General features: G+C 45.8%; 1 protein-coding gene across 3 annotated transcripts; it reads right to left on the bottom strand.

Moving 5' to 3' along the window:
* Positions 1–1188: 1188 nt before the first annotated feature.
* On the bottom strand, positions 1189–18058 carry Cd8a (CD8a molecule). 3 transcript variants are annotated; one of them, XM_042690490.1, is made up of 7 exons: positions 17988–18058; positions 7939–8040; positions 7479–7835; positions 6973–7083; positions 6662–6772; positions 5342–5372; positions 1548–2972 (listed from the first exon to the last, which is right to left on the bottom strand). In XM_042690490.1, exons 2-7 carry the CDS (start codon positions 7985–7987, stop codon positions 2921–2923), a joined length of 711 nt encoding a protein of 236 aa, XP_042546424.1. In that variant the 5' UTR covers positions 7988–8040; positions 17988–18058; the 3' UTR covers positions 1548–2920. The 3 variants fall into 3 exon arrangements, with proteins under 3 accessions (XP_042546427.1, XP_042546424.1, XP_042546423.1); XM_042690493.1 differs by lacking the exons at positions 1548–2972; positions 17988–18058 and adding an exon at positions 1189–1420 and having other exon boundaries at positions 7939–8050; XM_042690489.1 differs by lacking the exon at positions 17988–18058 and having other exon boundaries at positions 7939–8050.
* Positions 18059–20849: the final 2791 nt, after the last annotated feature.

Genomic DNA, 20849 nt, shown 5'->3' on the forward strand with positions numbered 1-20849 from the left:
TGTTGCCTGGGCTGGCCTTGAACTCCTGGGCTCCAATAATCTTCTACCCTCTGCCCCCAAGTAGGAGGCTACAAGCCTATGCTGCTGTTAAAAATTAACCACCACAGGCTGGGATGTAGCTCAGTGGCAAAGTGCTTGCCTAGCAAGTGCAATGTCCTGGGTTCAATCCCCAGTACCAAAAAAGACAAGACAAAAAAAAAAAAAATACAGTTAAAAAAAAATTAACTATCATGTTTTTAAAGCCAAGATGCTTTTAGGAGAGTACCTAATGTGTGGGAAAGGAGAAGAACAATTTGAAAAACGCCCTGTAAATGGTGTTAAGAAACATCTCTCAGGTGTTTCTTGATTCAGTTAATTGATTAAAATGAAACATACCTGGTGTTATAAAATTGATGCATAGAAGGCTTACTGTTTCACAAGTCAGATAGTGAGTACATTTCTTTTTGGACAATGTCACCCCTTCCCTTGCTCTCTCCCAGTTTTTCCCTCCCATTCCCACCCACAAGTTGTCTAGTTCATTTTCAACCTAGTGTCCAGTGAGTGCCACTGCTGCATTTGTTCACCCTTGGTCCCTCCATTTCTGTGCCTCCCCCTTACCCTCCCAAAGACAGATAAACAAGATGAAAAAAGAAGGAAACAAACAGCAACAAAGAGAAAAATCTCTTGTATTTATTTCCTGGAGTTCATTTCCATAAACTGAAATCTTTTTTGTTGAGGATGTATAAAAACAACAACCAAAACAGTATTTGACCCTCTTCAGAGCCTTCCATGTGGAGCCTCTCTGCTGCTTAGCATCGGAACTAAAGGTTGGAGAGAAATGCTGCTCATGAGAGGATCGCCTTTTTCTAGTTCTTTTCTTGGCCTACATTCTTTGGCCTTTGTTGCCTTATGACTAGATAGTTTTCATGCTTTTCCCACAAGGTGATGGTGCTCCTCTTCCTTCCCAAGGAATCCAGAAGCTCCAGAATCCATCCAGGCTCTGCTTCTGCAGGAACTTCACATCCTGGATCCTGTTCTGAACTTCAGTACCTCACTCCCCCGTGCCCTCACAGCGCCTGAATTGTGGACCTGGATGCTGTTCCTCAGCTCTTTAGCTCAAAGCTAGCACACTACCACTTGAGCCACAGCACCACTTCTGGCTTTTTCTGCTTAAGTGGTGCGGAGGAATCGAACCCAGGGCCTCATGCAAGCGAGGAAAGCACTCTACCACTGAGCCACCGTCCCAGCCCCTTGTGTGCTATTCATCTTGTATATTTTTACCTCAATGGTAAAATGAAGATTTTGAATTATGAGAGGACATTCCATGTTTCTAAGCAAACAATGAGAAGGAAGCTGATGGATAAAAGAATCCAATCCATTTTGATTAATGAGATAATGGTGAGTCCAGGGTAAAGGTGGGAACTGATCTGATTAAAAGGACCTTAAAGAAAAAGAAATGTACAAAATGTTAGCAATAGTGTTATCAGAGTAGAAAAAAAAAGTAGCAAATGCTACGTAATAAAGGAAATGAGGCCCCACCAAAAAAACCAAAAAATACTATTTAGCCATTAAAAGGATGATATAAATGTTTATTTACCAAAGCTACTTATATAAGCACAGTACAATTCTAGTTTAAAATATTTTACATATATGCATGGAAAATAATCAGAAAGAAGGCACAGTATAATATTAACCATGAATTAAGAGCTACCAGTGGGGGAAGAGGGTTGGGAGGGAAAAATTGGTAGAAAACAAGAGAAGAGGTGACATGTCAGTTACCTGACATGTAACTGTAACCCCTCTGTACATCACCTTTATAATAACAATAAAAAATTACCAGTGATTCTTACTTCCTTATTTTCTTCATCAAGTACCCATACTGTACGATAGTGTACAAGAGGAAATTGGTTTGGGGGTAGCAGATTTGGCCCTTAGCCTCCCAGGAATCTGTTCTGCCTCATTCTTGCTTACAGCAAGGGGATATCAAGAAATGTGCTGACAGCTCTCCAGTAATTCTGCCTGTGATTACAAAGTGTAACACATCAACAGTGACCCCAGGACCGTGTTCCAATCTGGAATCTCACATTTAGAGATTGAGGAAGACCTTTTGTTCACCTTTACCAATGCTCACATCATACTCGTTAAGTTTCACCTGCCAGTTAAGAGCTGGGAGAGTGATGTTAACTCCCTAGGTATTTTAGTGGATTTTTCCCTTAGTGATGGAAGGGTTTCTTTTCTACGATTTAGTCACCTCTCACTTTTCTGTAGGAATTTGTGTGGTTTATGCAATTTCATATTTCACTATAAAAAGATCAGCTGTTGTTCAGTAACATAGAGTACTCTCAAAGGTAGACGTTGTTCTCTTCTCTTTATTACATTAGAGCCCAGTACTGAGTAGATCACAGGTGCAGAAGAAATACTTGTTCCCTTGAGACACAGGCACATCCTCCTCCCCCAGCACTGGCCTCTGGAAGAGAGACCTGAATGATGTGGAGAAAGAGCCACAAGTTGGCAGAGAAGGGGTCTACCAGCTCTGGCTCCCACCCTTACTGAGTTCAAGCCACTTCCATGCTGGGTTCCAGCATCTTCTGTAAGATTATGAGGAAGAGGTTTTGAACATATGGGTCCTGACATCACCTTTGGCTCTACCAGCATGATTCTGTGAAGTGGCTCTCAGGGTAGCTCTGGTGTGCTGCTTTCTGAACATTGTGTGTGTGCCATGCGCTGTGACTCTTGCGGTGCACCGTAGACATCATGTGGTTTGGTTTTGTGTCAAAGTAAATAGATAAAGTTACTCTTCCCAACCTGCCCCACACTAAAATAATCAGAATGAATGCACAGGAAGGAAGACTGGAAAAACTTAAAAGAGAAGTTGCTCTCTTGCAAGGAAAGGCGTCAGTTGGATGTCATGTAGTGACTATGGCACAGTCCTGGTGCCACGTTAGACGTAGCGCTCAGAAGGGCTGGGCTTGCCTCCTTGTCTCACGAGAGGCCTGAAAGGAAGGCAGGGGATCATTATTGTAGCAAGAGCCCCTTCAAAGCAACGTTCATCCCTGACTCATTTCCCAACCCCTCAGTCTCTGAAACCTTTGAGAACACATCCCTAGGGCACCAGCCTTGACAAGTGTTTCACTGAATGATCTTTTTGAGAGTCCACACAGCTATTTCAGGGAGTCTACACTGGACAGGAGATGTTAGAGAACCTGCCCAAGATCATAAAACTAGCAGGTGCCTGAGACAGAATCTGAGCTCAGTTAGTCTGGCTTCAGAGAGTTTTTGACTAAGTCCCCAGGGTGGTAAGATAATGAAGCTGATCATCTAAATCATCAGCTGCCCTGATTCTCAGCCCTGGAAGATGAGAAGTAGAGACACGTGTGAGCCAATCACCATCAGCCAAGGAAAGCTGCTTGAATTAAGAGTCCTTTTCCAGTAAATACGTACTGGAAGTTCATGTTGATTTAGTGATTTCTCATGGGCTAATTTGTCATGTGTGTCCTGTGGACACACCTCATCCCCCAAACCTCCATCATCATTGAGTGTACTAACCTGGGAGTGTAAATTCCTCTTGTTTAACCTGTGTAGCTGTGTATTTGGGGGCAAGATTTGTCACTCACTTGAAATTTTTCTGAAAAAACGTTTTCAGAAAAGTTAAAGGATCTTCTTATAAGAGCAACCAAGTACACAACTCCAGTTAAAGAAAATGCTAAGAATCCTTGCAGGTTAGAGTCTTTACGCTTTTGGTGTTTCACTTAGAACATGTGCATTGAACATTCATTACATTTTTTATTGTTTCAAATAATGATGTGCCAAATGCTGAATTTAAATTCTTACAAGTAGCAAGAAGGATAAAATGAAAACCTTAAGTACAAAATTTGAAATATTTTCACCTACTGAAAAGAATTGGGGTACAGAGCAGATTATCCTTAATATTCATTCACCACCTTCTGCCCGGCTTAGCTCCACAACCAAGAAAAGTGACTGAACTTTAGACACAAATTGCAGCTCTGCTATTTCTTGTATCATGGCCTTAGACAAATCATTGAATGCCCTCAACCTTGGTTTCCCATCTGTAAAAAGGATTATGAAACTTGAAATTATATATATATATATATGTCCTTCACACCCCAGAGGGACTAGTTCCAGAACTCCCTTACCCTTGGATACCCAAATCTTTGGAGTCCCTTACATAAAATGACATTGTATTTGCATATAATCTGCACATACTCTCAACCCTTTAGATCCTTTCTAGATGACATAATAGCTAATATGGTTTCAATGAGGTACAAATCATGGATATTGTATACTGTCTAGAGAATAATGACAAGAAAAAGTCTATACATGTTCAGTACAGACATATTCTTTAAAAATGTCCTCCATCCAAGATTGATTGGGTTTGTGAATGCAGAATTGATGGATCTGCAGGGCTGATTGTATAAATCAAGTAACTGGTACATTTTAGGCTTTCATCAAATGGTTTGGTTTTTGAGAGTGTGGGTACCTGAGATACCTCTACCACCACAGGTGGATTTATGAATCTCAAAGCTGTGATCTATGAGTTGAGACCATAGCTATCGGGATTAAGAGAGATTGTAGTGTAACCCCAGTGTCAGGGTAGAGCAGTGCCTGTTGATGTTCCCTAGACTAAGATGGAAGCTGAGGGGAGACTAAGGCCTCTTGTACACGCAAAGGCGCAATGCCTATGTGCTTCTGATCATATAAAATAATATTCATCGAAATGAACTCCAGGAAATGTTGAAATAAGATGTTTTTTTTTCTTTATTGCTGTTTTTTGTTTTCTTTTTGTCTTGTTTGCTCATTTATCTGTCTTTGAGAGGGTAACATGGGAGGGACACAGAAAGAGAGGGACAAAGGGTGAACAAATGCAGCAGCAGTACCCACTAGACACTATATTGAAAATGAATTATATAACTTGTGGGTGGGGATGGGAAGGAAAAAGTGGAAGACAGCAAAGGAAGGGGTGATATTGTCCAAAAAGAAATGTATGTTACCTGACTTATGTAACTGTAATCCTTCTGTATATCCTTATAATACATAAATAAATAAAATTTAAAGAAAAGACCCCTCAAACACTTGAACTAGGATGAGTTGAAGAAGATCTCAGATGGATATTCTGGGAGGTGGACCAGACTAGAATTACTGATGTTACACTGCTTTCCCTACCAGCCTCCCTTTTTTCAGAATTGCAGGCACATTGCTAGTCTTCTACCGCTCTTTGTTCCAGGACAAGCTGCCTCCCTTTCCACTGCCATAATCTCTTTGAGAGTGTTTGCCATCATCTGCTGCTGAGTAGTCAGGACTAGAACTGCCCAGTATGAGCAGGCTCAAGCTTATAAAGACTCACCTGGGACATTTGCACACACGTCTTCTGTTTCCTGGATAAGAAAAAGAGAAGGGTAAAAATGAGTGTCCTTCTCATAGTTTCCAAATATCATTTCTTTTCTATCTTTGGGGTAAGTTTTTGGAGGTGGGGTGCCAGTCCAGAGCTTGAGTTTAGGGTCTGGATGCTGTTCCTGAGCTTTTTTTTGTTCAAGGATAGTGCTCTACCGCTTGAACCACAGCCCCACTTCTGTCTTTTTGGTGGTTAATTGGAGATGACAGGCTCACAAGACCTTCCTGCCCAGGCTGGCTTTGAACTAAGATCCTTGGATCTCAGCCTTCTGAACAGCGGAGATTATAGGTGTGAGCCACCAGGGCCTGGCTATTTCTTAATTTCTTTTAGGCAAGATTTCCCTCTGTACCCCAGGCTAGCCTCAATTTCCTGATCCTTCTGCCTTAGTGCTAGGAGTACAGGAATGAAACACCAGAAAAATGATCACGTTCACTCTTGAGAGCAGAGGTAGGGTCATCTTACCATCTTTTCCATCTGCCTCTTCAGGTATCAATTAAAAACAACAACAGCAACAAAAAACATGGGGTCACAGGGTGTTGGCTCCTTGTAGCTCGAGTCCCTTTGGGTGAGCGTGGGGGCGGGGGGAGGGCAGGCAGGGTGGTGGCCTGGGAGGCCCACGCAGCCACTGCCGACTTCTGTCCGCGCATGACCGGTGGAGTCCATGTGGCTGACACGCTCACAGCACAGAAACATTGCGCTTCTGTTCAACTTTGCCTTGATCATTATTGTGTAAACGCCGTGTTCGGGGTTTTCTTTCTCTTATTCACAAAACTAACTCCGTCAGGGAATTATAAAGTTATTTAAAAACTGGAAAAGCAAAAACTAAACAGAACGCCACGGGGAAGGCAGACCTGGGTGAACTGAGGCTTTTGCAGATTTGCGATCGTGGAGACAGGGTCACTGCACGCCTCACAGCAGTCTGGGGTTGGGCCCTGCTAACCTCCCCGGCCAGCTTCCTGGCTGGGTTTTGCGCAATCCATTGGGCGCTGCGCTAGCCAGGGCTTTCCTTGTTAGAGTCCCGTGCTGGGCCCAGCTGAGCTAGGGCCAAGGCTCCCAACCCCTCCTGCGAGGGGTGGGGGAGAGGGAGGGAAGGCAGGGGAGGGAGTGGAGGAGGGAGGGAGGAACGGGGGCGCGGGAAAGCTTTTCCTCCTTGCTCCGATCTCCAGGAAAGACGTGGACTGTGACTGGACATGCAGCTCAGACCACACACACACACACACACACACTCCCATCTCGCCCCAGAGCGAAAGCAGCATGTGGAAATGGACTCACTGTGGTAACAGATGACGGTGACGACCAGAGACAGGAGAAGCACCGCGCACAACCCGGCCAAGGAGACCCAGATGCGGATATCACAGGAGAAGTCCAGCCACCTCGTGTCCACTGACAACACGGAAGACGGCACTGAGGGGAGGCTGGGGCTGCCCGTCCTGTCCCTCCCGGCCGTTCCAGGCCCTTCTTCCCTCCCTGAACTCGGGGAGGGGGACGCCCCCCACCCTTCACACTGTCCTCTACGATCGAGGTGACCCCTGCGCCAGGGACCCTCGATGGTCAGGGCTGCCTCTGACCCGCGCCCGCCTCACCTGTGCCTCCTCCGGCCCTGGGCCCGCAGATCTCGGGGCTCCCGGACACGGGGCGCGACATGGTGGGGGGCGCCGGTGTGGGTGGTCGGGGCGCTGGCGTCGTGGTGATCACTGCGGGGGGGCAACAGGGTGGTTGGGGGCCGGTCAAGCTGGGGTGTGTGTGGATACAGCAGTACCCCTCAATTCCTCGCTCAGCGCCCCCTCTTGGGGAGAAGTGACCCCCGGATGCGCGCTGACCGCTTGGCTGCGGGGCGCAGCCGTGGTCGCTGCTTCGCCGCCGCATCTCCCGCGCGCCCCGCTCAGGGCACACGCGCGTTCGTGGGGAGGAAGCTAGGTACCCTGCCCCGGGGCCGGACAAGCACCCCCAAAAGGAGCCCAGATCGCGGAGCCTGCAAAGCCCCGCCCAATCCCTGCTCATCCAGGACCTGGGAGCCGTAGCGGGGTGGGCGCCCAGGGATTCCGACGTGACCACCCCCCCCCCCGGTCCCGCCGCGCCCGCGCCCCACCTGGCAGGAAGACGGGCACCCAGGGGCTGAAGAACACCATGCCGCTGTCCAGGAACGAGCAGAAGTAGTAGCCTTGGTCCTCCGGGCGGAACTCGCTCACGGTCAGCGTGTACGAGTTCTTGTTTTTCGTCCCGGAGAACCGCCGGTCCCGCCGGTCGGCCAGGGTGGTCCGGGTAGAGGAGAGGTACAGGAGGAAGGTGGGGCTGGCGCCTCGGCCGGGCGGCTGGTAGAGCCAGGAGCAGCCGACAGGCGGGCTGCTCACCACCACCTCGCAGCACAGCTCCATCTTCTTGCCCGGCTCTGCCACCAGCGTCTGCGGCTTCATTCGGAACTGGCTCCGTTGAGCCACTGCGGCATCTGGAAGGTGCGGGTTGCAAAGTTAAGACGCGCGCGCGCGAGCTCACGGCCTGTCCCCTCTCCTCCCTCCCCCCCCCCCGGAGGGGGGAAGTCTCGAACTCACAGAGCAGCAGAGCCAGGGACAGAAGCCAGGTGGTCCCCTGGGATGCCATGGCGCGGTGATGCTTCGATTGAAGCTTGGGGATGAGGAGAGGCACCCTGGGTCCTGTGGGGTGTGGAGGGGGGTGGGGAGGGAGAGGCTGAGCTCTTGGGCAGGCATTTGAAGGATGTGATGTCACCAGATGCTCCCCCCTCCCCCCAGGAGAGTCGCCCTCCTTTTCTCGAGGTTGTCACCCGTCCAGCGCAGTGAGGGGTCTGAGAGACTTGAATGGGGCCTGGTAGAGCAGCTGAGACAAGGCGCTGAAAAATGGCCTTTGGAAATGGCTCTTGTGTGAGAGTGACAGATAACTTTCAAGAGAGGCAGGAGTGTGGGGCGCAGGTTCCAAGCTAGTCTGGGCAGGAAAGCCGGTGAGACTCTTATCTTCAACAAACTACCAAAAATCTCGAAGTGGAGCTATGGCTTCAGTGATAGAGCGCTAGCTTTGAGCAAAAGCAGCTCTGGGATAGTACCCGGGTCCTGAGTTCAAGCCCTAGGACTGGCACTAAAAGAAAAACGAGGGAAGAAGTTGAGCATTGGTGGCTCGTGCCTGTAATCCTGGCTACTCAGGAAGCTGAGATCTGAGGATCTCGCTTCAAAGCCAGACAGAGCAGGAAAGTCTTTGAGATTCTTATCTCCCATTAATCAAAAAAAAGCCAAAAGTGAAGTTGTGGTCCAAGTAGTAGGATGCTAGCCTGAGTGCAAGTACTAGCAGAGAGAGACAGAGAGACAGAGAGAGACAGAGAGACAGAGAGAGACAGAGACAGAGAGACAGAGACAGAGACAGAGACAAAGACAGACAGACAGACTGACCTCACAGGAAGGGGAGAGTCCATTATTTTGTCCTCACTCAATATGTCTGTTGTGTGTCTTCACCCTGGGTCTTTGTCTCTGCAGTGGTATTGAAAGCCGACTCGGCCTTCAAAATGGGCTCTCCTATGGGAACTGAGGCAGGGCATTCTAGACATTTTCTCTTCCACTGAGGGGACTTTCAGGGGGCCAAGAGCTGTGGAGAGTTAGGCACCATTGCCTGTACTGACCACATCCTTCCGCTCCTGTGCCATGGCAACAGCCTCCATACCAGTCCCTCTATCAGCTATGTTCCAGCCATTTTCATAAAGGGGAGCTCATATATGCTTCCCCATAACCTAAATTGCTGCCTGGAACTCAGCCTCTTGGCTTCATCCACCAGCTCTTGGGAGGGTGCTGGCTCCTCTGAGCCTTCACCACAGACCTGTGCTCCTGTCTTCCCTACAGCACCTGCAGCGGCAGACTCAGAAGCTTGGTTTCCCCAACTCTACTCCTTGGTGCTGTCCACCTGGCATGTTATTCTCTATAAGCCCTGGGGCCAGCTCCCAGACTGTCTGACTTGGACCTCATTTCTCTCCCTGCTCTACTCTGGATGTTCACAGGATGCGTCTATGGCCTAGATAAATGCTTGGGTGGAGGAAGACTACCCTCTCCTGTCCCTGGCCTGTGTGCCTCCTTCCAGCCCATTGTTGTTCTGAACCTTCTAGCCTTAGTGTGAGACTGTCTTCCCTCCCATTTCTTTTTCTTTTTCCATCGGACTTAGGGCTTCAGCTCTTAAGCAAGCACTCTACCACTTGAGCCACAACACTACTTCCAGTTTTCTGAGTGGTTTATTGGAGATAAGAGTCACATGGACTTTCCTGCCCAGGCTGGATTTGAACCATGATCCTCAGATCTCAGCCTCCTGAGTAGCTAGGATTATAGGCGTGAGCCACCAGCACCCGGCCGTTCCTTCCATTTCTTTGGGTTCCCACTTAGAATGCCACTGTGGGTACATATCATACTGCTGCTGCTTCACTCTAAAAGGCAAGCCACCTGGCAGTCTCTGTTCTACACCCATGTCAAAGCTCAACATGAGCTCTATTTTGTTTGCTGAACTGTACTTCTCCAGTAGGGTCTAAATTTAAGCAATCAGGGTTGGATGGGCTTCCTCCACACACCAGTGGAATTGGGGATTGAACTTAAGTTCTATTGGCTTAGCAAGCAATCTACCACTTGAGCCACATCCCCAGTCTTTTTGATTTTTAGTTCATTTTTCAGATAGTATCTCATGCTTTTGTCTGAGCTGGCCTACCACTACGGTCCTCCTCACTAGCTAGCTGGAATTAGACACACATATAACCATATCTGGCTTGGATGTGTTTTAAAAAAAAAACTTGGATTTCAATGCCTGCTTTTTTCAAAACATCCCAAAACATTTTTCCTAATATAGAAAGTTTTATATTTACAGATTTTTTTTGTATGCCAGTCTTGGGTCTTGAACTCAAGGCCTTGGAACTATCCCAGAGCTTTTTTGTTCAAGGCTAGCGCTCTACCACTTTAAGCCACAGCACCACTTCTGGTTTTCTGATGGTTAATTAGAGATTAGAGTCTCATGGACTTTCCTGCCTGGTCTGGCTTCCAACTGTGATCTTCAGATCTCAGCCTGCTGAGTAACAAGGATTACAGGCATGAGCCACCAGTGCCTGACAACAGATACTTTTTAAAGTATATTTTAAATTGGAAGAGTAATATATACCTGAAAAATATCAGATACTACAAAAATTATATAGAGAAAGCCCCCTGTCTCAACTCTCCAGAGAGAAAACGGCTGTTATAGTTGAACATGTCACTTAGATATTATCTGTGCCCAACAGATGTTTGTACATTATTTTAGATACTTAAGGTTACAGCGTGTGTGTTTGCATATATATTACAACTTAACTTTTTTAGCAGTAGAAGGAAAACTTTTCATGTTCACAGAAGTAGATCTAGGCCATTCTTTTAAATGAATGTTGTGTAACTTAGTTCTCTCTTTAATGGACATTTAAGCAGTTTCTCATTTTATGTTATTACAATAGTAGCAAGGCTGTGGTAGATACAAGTTATTGAGGAGTTTCCCCAGTATATGTAATGTTTTTCAAATGGAAGACAAGGGAGGTAGGGAAGGAAAAATGTTTGTAGAAGCTAGCACATACATGTATGCGTGTTTATGTCTCTGTCTGTGTAGGCACTGCTTCCCTTTATCCACGTGGCTAGAGGAATCCCTGTTCAGCAGCTAAGTTCAGATAGGCCATCGACATGATGGCAGTGTCCCTTCTGGCTTGGTCACTGCTCCCACAGCTGGATGAGTGTCATATGACCCTACTGGCCAAAGAATATAAAGAGGGATAGACAGACATGAAGGCATACCTTGCTTGGCTGGAGGGGACTAGACCCAAATCTTCAGATCACTGGATCTTTAGGATCAAGCCCCTGAGTATGATGGTGACTAGATTTGGGGGCACTGCTTGAAAATATAATTGCTCCATTTCAGTCTCCCGGAAGTGAGCTACCTAGCAGCTAAGCAAAGTGTCAGCCAGGGGGGTGATAGTTCTTTTGCACAGAGGACCATGGGGGGATGTGTGGGAAAGTCAAGACATCATATGAAACCCACCAAGGAGGCTTTGTGACCCCAATGATATTTTTCACAGAACCTAGTGGATTCTTGATATAACCACAAAGACATCCGCTCTGCAGCAGACAGACGAGCAGATGTAATTGCATAGGTTTGGAGATGCTTGCTTTCTGTAGCTCAGGTATACTGGGTCCACCCATCATGGCCAGGTGTGTTTTCATGTCCCATCCTGTGGTACACACTTGGAATGGCTCAAAGGAAGGAGTGGTACCAAGAAATGGGAATTTCTGCGTCCTGCTACAAGTACCTTATTTCTTAAATTAGGCAAATATAGTAACCCCGAAGCAAGTCTTTGCTATTCTCAAGAAGTTCGGTTACTTGCTATTCTCAAGAAGTGCATTTATGGGCTGGGAAGGTGGCTCAGTGGTTGAGCGCTTGCCTTGCATGCCTGAGGCCCTGGGTTCGATTCCTCAGCACCACATAAGCAAAAAGAAAAAAGCTGGAAGTGGCGCTGTGGCTCAAGTGGTAGAGCACTAGCCTTGAGCTGAAGAGCTGAGGGACAGCGCCCAAGCCCAGAGTTCAGGCCCCATGACCAGACCAAAAAAAAAAAAAAAGTTCATTTATTTGTTGTTGTTGTTGTTGTTTGGCAGTACTTGAACTCAGGGCCTTGCACTTGGTAGGCAGGGGTTCACTTGAACCACATTTCTAGCCTCCCTCTCGTTTTTTTTTTTGTGCTGGTCCTGAGGCTTGAATTCATGGCCTGGGCACTGTCCCTGAGCAACTTTTGCTCAAGGCTAGTGCTTTACCACTTGCGCCACAGTGCCAGTTCTGTGTGTGTGTGTGTGTGTGTGTGTGTGTGTGTGTGTGTGTGTGTTTTGGAGTAGGTTGTTAGAGATAAGAGTCTCACAGATTTTCCTGTCCAAGCTGGCCTTGAACTGGCTGGCTTCAAACCATGATCTTCAGATCTCAGTCTCATGAGTAGCTATGATTAGAAGTATGAACCACTGGTGCCTGGTTCTAATCCCTGTTGAGTCTGTCTATTTTTTAAGTAGAATCTCACTTTATGACACTCCTGAACTAAGATCATCCTACTTGTGCTTTCTTGTGTCTCTGGGGAATGACAGATTCATACCACTGTGCCCAGCTATTGGTTGAAATGGAGTCTAATGAACTTGTATGACTCAAACTGCAGTCCTCCATCTCAGTCTCCCAAATAGCCAGCACTACAAGCTTGAGTCACTATGCTCAGCTACAGGTATTGTTTTTAAAACATGAGAAATAGTTTTAATTTATACAAGTTAAAAACATATTCAAAATGTAGAACTGGGGCTGAACAGTGGTGGAAAACTCATCAGGACCTTAAGCTGTAGCTCTTAAGATTCAGATGACAGGCCCATCTTGGAATCATAACTGTTAACTTGCTAGTTTGTCTCCCATTGTAATTTAGGTCTATGGAGACTTTACAGGTTTCCTTGTTTGGGACTAGAAAAATCATTGAAACTCTACTTACCATGGCCTTGCTTTAGGTCAATCTCAAACATCTATACAGGGCTGAGGTGTAGGTGAGTGGTTGAAAGTTTGCCTAACATACATAAGGTCTGGGGCTCTATTCCCAAGTAATACACACATACACACACACACACACACACACACACACACACACACACACACACACACACACACATAAATATAGAAGAACAATGCTTGACAATTCAAGATCATTTCTGCCATCCTTACTTTGTTCTACCTGGGACTTAAAAATTCTCCTATGTTGTTTTCATCTCTAGTCTGGGTGTCTAGAATACACTAAAAATAAAACTCTCAGTATAAAGAGGACGTACCCAAGTTGGACATTACTGGTGAACTAGAAGCTAGCTTAGAGACAAAAATCAACAGTGTAAAAAAGAAAAGCTTGAGGGCTGGGAATGTAGCTTAGTGGTAGAGTGCTTGCCTAACAAACATGAAACCCTGGGTTCCATTCCTCAGTACCACATAAACAGAAAAAGCCAGAAGTAGTGCTATGGCTCAAGTGCTAGAGTGTTAGATTTGAGCAAAAAAACCAAAAAAAAAACAAAAAAAACTCAGGGACAGTGCCAAGGCTCTAAGTTCAAGCCCCAGGACTGGCAGAAGGAGGAGGAGGAGGAGGAGGAGGAGGAGGAGGAGGAGGAGGAGGAGGAGGAGGAGGAGGAGGAGGAAGAGGAAGAAGAAGAGGAAGAAGAAGAAGAAGAAGAAGAAGAAGAAGAAGAAGAAGAAGAAGAAGAAGAAGAAGAAGAAGAAGAAGAAGAAGAAGAAGAAGAAGAAGAAGAAGGAAGAAGAAGAAGAAGAAGGAAGAAGAAGAAGAAGAAGAAGAAGAAGAAGAAGAAGAAGAAGAAGAAGAAGAAGAAGAAGGAAGAAGAAGAAGAAGAAGAAGAAGAAGAAGAAGAAGAAGAAGAAGAAGAAGAAGAAGAAGAAGAAGAAGAAGAAGAAGAAGAAGAAGAAGAAGAAGAAGAAAAGAAGCAGCAGCAGCAGCAGCTGCTGTTGAGATGTGGCATGGTACTAGGAAATGTTTAATAGGGTTTAACTGGTTTCCAGAAAGAGGAGAGTAAAAGTACGATTTACACAATTAAAGATACAAATCGAGAGAAAAATGAAGTCATCAGAATACCAAGTAGCATAAAGAAAAATATAACCATCTCTGAATGTAACATAGTTAACCATAGTAACCATAGTTAACTACAAGACATCAAGAACAAAGGGAAGAAGGCATCCCAGAAGTGAGTGATGTTTGGAATATGTTTGGGATCCTCACTTGGCAGCTTGATGGAGCAGAGAAAGTAATTTGAATGGTAATAGGGAAGTGCCAACCTCCTGCGTCCACCTCATGTTCTGTCTAGGCTTGGAGTTGATATTTGACTGTGTCATCATCCTAGCTCATTGCTGACACGTGTTAACTATAAGCAAATTAAGTTGGATCAAATTGTTTCAGATCTTGGGCTGAGAAGGTGGCTCAGTGGTAGAGCACTTGCTTTGCATGCCTGAGGTCCTAGGTTCGATTCCTCAGCACCACATAAGCAAAAAGCCAGAAGTGGCGCTGTGATTCAAGTGGTAGAGCGCTAGCCCTGAGCTGAAGAGCTGAGGGACAGCGCCCAGGCCCAGAGTTCAGGCCCGACAACCGGACCCAAAAAAAAAAATTGTTTCAGATCTTGAATCTCAAGAATGGTAGAACAGCCGTGTTCCCAGAGCAACTGAAGAGCCAGGATTTGAGTTTAGATGAGGTTCCAGATCTGGGGATAAGTTTCTTCAAGATGGTGATATAATTTCTCTGTGTGTGAGTGGATATAAAGAGAGGTGGTATAGATAATAGGGAAACAGAAAGGATGGGAAAGCTCATATTTAAGGAGAGAGAAGACGATACTAGCACAGAACCTCTCCAAGCCCAACTATGGTAGCTCATGTGTGTAATCTCAGCTATTTGGGATCATGGTTCCAAGGAAACCCAAGTAAAAAGATATGAAGGGTGTGATGGCATGTACTCGTGGTACAGCCAAGTAGGCAGAAAAGTGTGACAACTTGTGGGGGATGGCCTAAGTGGTAGAGGACTTGCCCAGCCAACCAACAAACAATAAAATCCCCCCAAACAAAGCATGGCCATGATGCGATTCTGCTCTCTAGTTTAGTACTTTCACTATTTATAAATCTATGTACATATCAGGCATAATATACAGAAATGTTATCGTAGAGTGTCTTTGAGTTTGAGCCCCACTGACATGAAATTATTTTAAATTTTAGAAATACACCACAGCACAATGATTTGTACCCTCACAGCCAGCTTTTTGGGTAAGATGGGAGTCCCTTTTTATCTGGGTTACCTTGGAACCATGATCCTCCATGATCGTCACCAGTCTCAGCTAGCACTGTGGGTTTCTTAATTAATTGGGCCCCACCTACTTCATTAAAAGCTAAACTGCTGGGCTGGGAAGGTGGCTCAGGGGTAGAGTGCTTGCCTTGCATGCCTGAGGCCCTGGATTCGATTCCTCAGCACCACATAAGCAAAAAGAAAAAAGCCGGAAGTGGTGCTATGGCTCAAGTGGTAGAACGCTAGCCTTGAGCTGAAGAGCTTAGGGACAGCGCCCAGGCCCAGAGTTCAAACCCCACGACCGGACCCCCCCCAAAAAAAACAAAACAATAAAAGCTAAACTGCTAACAGGCAGTTATAAGACACAGATGATATCATCTGTAATTCTGGTAGATTATCATGGAAGGCTACTTTTTGTTGAATAATTTATTTTCACTATAATTTATTTATGTAATTTTGTGTAATTGTGTGCTAGTAATAGCTGCAATGATGTAAGGTGTTTACTATGTAATAATAAATACAAAATATATTGAGAACAATCTATACAAAATGCATTTTAGAACTTAGAAATGTATTGTTAGAAGAAATTAAATTTTAATTATGTGCTTTTGGGCAGTGAAGTATGTTATAGATTAATAAAAAAATTCCCAACTATAAGCTCAAATTCAACAAAAATAAATTTCTATGAAGGAAGGATAGATTTTATATATTCAAGGAGAAAAATGTAGTGAAAAGTTTCTAAAAGATAAAGAACTTGTTCTTAGGTTTTTATTTTTTTGTTATTTTGTGCCAGCACTAGGGCTTAAAGTCCTGGCCTCATGCTCTTGTTTAGTTAGCTTTTTCGGCTCAGGACTGGTATTCTACCACTTGAGCCACACCTCTCCTTCTGGCTTTTTGGTGGTTAAATAGAAACAAGAATCTCAGGGACTTTTCTGTCTGCCTGGACTAGCTTTGGATCATGTGATCCTCAGATCTTAGCCTTTGGAGTAGCTAGGATTACAGGGATGAGCCACTGGTGCTTATCATGTGTGAAGATTGAACTAAAATTGGCACATTACATCGGTGCCAGTGGCTCACACATGCAATCCTAGCTACTTAGGAAGCTGAGCTCTGAGGATCACAGTTCAAAGCCATCCCAGACAAAAAAGTCCATGAGGCTCATATCTCCAATTAACCACCAGAAAAAGCAAGCAAGCAAACACACAAATAAACAAAACCCAAACTGAAAGTGGAGCTGTGGCTCAAACTGGTAGAGCTCTAGCCTTGAGCGAAAAAGCATAAGGACAGCGGCCATGCCTGAATTCAAGCCCCATGACTGACAACAACAACAACAACAAAAGGCACATTACATACATGCTATCAGAATTATTTAAGGAGATGTTTAAAGTTTTTATTCTGATCATCAGAATTTACATAGGAAATAATAACTTTTAATTAAAAAGTCATTGATGTCAAGTTAAAAATGAGCGAAGGTGGGCTGGGAAGGTGCCTCAGTGGTAGAGTGCATGAGGCCCTGGGTTCGATTCCTCAGCACCACATAAGCAGAAAAAGCAGGAAGTGGTGCTGTGGCTCAAGTGGTAGAGTGCTCACCTTGAGCTGAAGAGCTCATGTACAGTGCCTATGCCCAGTGTTCAGGCCCCACAATTGGCAAAAAAAAAAAAAAAAAAAATGAAGGTAGCTGAGCACTGGTGCTCACGCCTGTAATCCTGCCTACTTAGGAGGTTGAGATCCAAGGATCTAGAAGCCAGCCTGGGGAGGAAAATCTGGGAGACTCTTATCTCCAATTAACTACCAAAAAAGCCAGAAGTGGAGCTGTGGCTCAAAGTAGTAGAGTGACAGCCTTGAGCATAAAAAGCTCAGGGACAGGACCCAGGACCTGGTTCAAGTGCCAACACACACACACACACACACACACACACACACACACACACACACACACACACACACACACACACACACACACACACACACCATCCCGCTTTACCTTCTTGCCATTCTCTTTTCCTTGTGTGTGTGAGTAAAGTTGTTATCTTAAAACAGTTAACCCAGAATGGAAACTTAAAGTCAGTGGAACATTTTCTTTGTGCAAAAGCTTGGTTAATTCTTCATTTGGGCGCTGGCCGAAGATCCATGAAGTAACCTCAAGTCTACCAAAAAGCTTTTTCCTCCCACGTTTATAACTGTAACCTTGCTAGAATCCATAACCCCCCAGAAACTTTCCGAGGGGAGTCAAGCAGTTCTCTTGGTGAGCTGTGGGGGAACGGAGGAGGCAGTCATAACTGTTGTTGGTGGTGATGGTGGTGGTGGTGGTGGTGGTGTGTGTGTGTGTGTGTGTGTGTGTGTGTGTGTGTGTGTGTGCGTGCGCACGTATGTACGTGTGCTCCTACACAGCCCAGGGCAGAGCAAACAAGGCTGTAACTCCTTCAGGAGGACCCAGTTATAGAATGTTTTTTCTCTGCAAAGAAGCAGCAGGAGATGAGCCTCTGGAGTGTGAAATAAAAGGCTGCTCTGAGAAAGGGTGATTAAGAGGGAGGATCAGGACTTTCCCTCCCTTCCTCCAGCTTTGCTCCTCCAGCTCAGCTCCTCTTAGTCTTGGGGCTGTGTGGAGCGTGGGGAAGAGGTTTTCTCAGGATGGTCGCACTTAAGCTGGAAAGAGAGGCATGAACTGCTCTACCTACACTCCACACACCACCCAGGTGAATTTGCTCTATGTAGGCTGAAGGCAGACATGATGTAGGATTGGCTCACCCATGGGCACCAATGCCTGCTACTTACGTGGAGAGTGAACAGCAGCGTGTCTCAGGCCTCATGGAAGGCAAACACTCAGTGGAGAAGAGCTGGGGTTGAGGTGTTGGCAGTTGTCCCGTGTCATTGCCTGGGGCAGACTTGTGCTGCAGCTTCTAGCGCTTAGGGGTACCTGGGCTAAGAGAGCACTCGGGGGATGTGATCCATAGGGAGGTGCCAGGACAGGGTGTGTGGAGCCATGCCAAGATGAACAGGCACCCTTCCCAGAGGATGCCCCCAGGGATGGGGCTGGAGAAGGAGGCCTCAGTGTCCAGAGCCAGCTGAACCTGAATAGAAAGGAATAGGAAGCAGGCTACTAAAAGCTGGGTGCAGGAGAGCCAAGCCTGTAATCCTAGCTACTCAGGAGGCTGAGATCTGAGGATCAAAGTTTGAAGCCAGCACACACACACACACACACACACACACACACACACACAAGAGAGGGAGAGGCAGGGGAGGGAGGCTGAAGGCAGGGAGGAGCTTGCAAGCAATGGTGAGAAATCACACCAGGCCTTTGAGTACCAACCACTAAGCCCACAGGCCGGAGGGATGCTTGCTGCCTTTCACACAGCTCTTGGAGCCAGCGTGGGCAGGGTCTATAGCAGCCACCTCAGCTGATGCAGGGTCTACCTCCCCACTCCCCATTTCACGTGAGTTCATTTTCCCCCTCTGCACACAAGCCTCAAGCAGCCCTGGCATCTCCCACTTCTGCCCCCAGGAAAGGTGGCCTCTGGGAGAAATCAGATCCTGGCTAGCTGCAGGGGTGTGTGTGTGTGTGTGTGTGTGTGTGTGTGTGTGTGTGTGTGTGTGTGTTGAGGAAGGGGCAGTCTGAGGGTCCCTGGCTGTCAGGAAGAGAAACAAAACATTTGGAATATGGAGTTGGATGCAAAGTCAGAGGAGCTCTGTCCCAATGCAGAGGAAGAAAGACTAGGGCTCAAGGAAGCAGGTGTCCTACTTCAAGTACCAGGGTCTCCATGGAGCTGAGACCCACGGTGCAGTGTACCTCCTGACCATGGCTAGGGCCCCTCGTGGAATAAAAGCAAATCTCAGTTCAGCCCTGCAGAGGGCAGTATTGCCATAGTAGTACCTAGTTTGGGTCTAGGATGAGGGATTGACTCCAAATTCTGGCATCATCTACCTGACCTCCAGCAAAATCAAGCAACTATACATTTCTTTTTTTTTTATTTTTTTTATTTTTTTATTTTTTTATTTATTTTTTTTTTATTGTAAAGCTACTATACAGAGGGTCACAGTTACATGAGTGAGGTTATGAGTACACTTCCTCTTGAACATTGTTACCCCCCTCCATTGTTTTCCCCCTACCATCCCCTCCCTCCCTCCCTTCCCCGAGGTTCTTTTTTTTTTTTTTTTGATTGTGATTAAATGATTACATAATTTCAAAGTCACAAGTTCATTCTAACTTCCCTGGAGCAAATTGTCTACCACAGTCTGTAATATATAACAGTGTTCACATGTTATATACCATATTTGTGATCAGCAGCATGAGGATATTTAGTAGTGGTTCAACCAGATGAGCGGGAGTTCTTTGTTTCTTAAGTCCTGTTAGTTTTGTCGTATCACTAACCTTTTGGATTTAGCATCCACTTATGAGGGAGACCATGTACCGTTTGTCTCTTCGTTCTTGGCTTACCTCGCTCAACATGATTCCTTCTAGCTCCATCCATTTCCCTGCAAATGCCATTATTTTGTCATTTCTAATGGCTGCATAATATTCCATTGTGTATAGATACCACAATTTTTGGATCCATTCATCTGTGGTGGGGCACCTAGGTTGTTTCCATATCCTAGCTATTGCGAACAGTGCTGCAATAAACATGGAGGTGCACGTGTCCTTGTATATTGGTTCCTGTTGTTTAGGGTAGATGCCTAGAAGTGGTATGACTGGGTCGTAAGGGAGGTCAATCTTTAGCTTTCTAAGGACCCTCCAGACTGCTTTCCAAAGTGGTTGTATAAGTGTACATTCCCACCAGCAGTGTAATAGGGTTCCTCTTTCTCCACATCCCCTCCAGCATTTGTCGTTGGCTGATTTGTGGATGTGGGACATTCTGTCTGGGGTAAGGTGGTATCTCAGGGTTGTCTTTATTTGCATTTCCTTCACCACCAGGGATGATGAACATTTCCTCATGTGTTTCTTTGCCATTTTTATTTCTTCATTTGAGAAGTCCCTCTTTAGTTCCCTTGCCCATTTAGTAATTGGTTTGTTAGGTTTGGGAGGGATTAGTTTCTTGAGTTCCCTGTATATACAGGATGTTAACCCCTTGTCTGATATATTGCTGGTAAATATTTTTTCCCAATTAGTTGGTTGTCTTTCTAGCTTAGTTGCGATAGATTTAGCTGTGCAGAAGCTTTTTATTTTAAGGTAGTCCCATTTGTCGAGTCTCTCTCCAACTTGTTGTGACCCTGGGACTCTGTTCAGGAAGTTCCTTCCTGTGCCTATTAGTTCAAGTGTCTCTCCTACTCTGTCCTGCAGTAGTTTCAGAGATTCAGGTTTAATGTTAAGGTCTTTAATCCATTTTGAGTTGATGTTGGTGCATGGTGATAGGCTGGGGTCCACTTTTAGTTTTCTGCATGTGGCTGCCCAGTTTTCCCAGCACCAGCGGTTGAAGAGGCTGTGTTTCTTCCATTGTATGTCTTTGGCTCCTTTGTCGAATATCAGCTGGCTGTAGGCCTGTGGATTTATATCTGGATCTTCTATTCTGTTCCATTGGTCTTCGGGTCTGTTTTTGTGCCAGTACCATGCTGTCTTTGTGATTATAGCTCTGTAGTAGAGTTTGAAGTTCGGCATGGATAGCCCTCCCATATTGTCTTTATCCCCTAGAATTGTTTTGGCTA

Source organism: Dipodomys spectabilis, unplaced genomic scaffold, assembly GCF_019054845.1.
Source record: "Dipodomys spectabilis isolate Male_0828 unplaced genomic scaffold, ASM1905484v1 ptg000137l, whole genome shotgun sequence".
NCBI classification, from domain to species: domain Eukaryota; kingdom Metazoa; phylum Chordata; class Mammalia; order Rodentia; family Heteromyidae; genus Dipodomys; species Dipodomys spectabilis.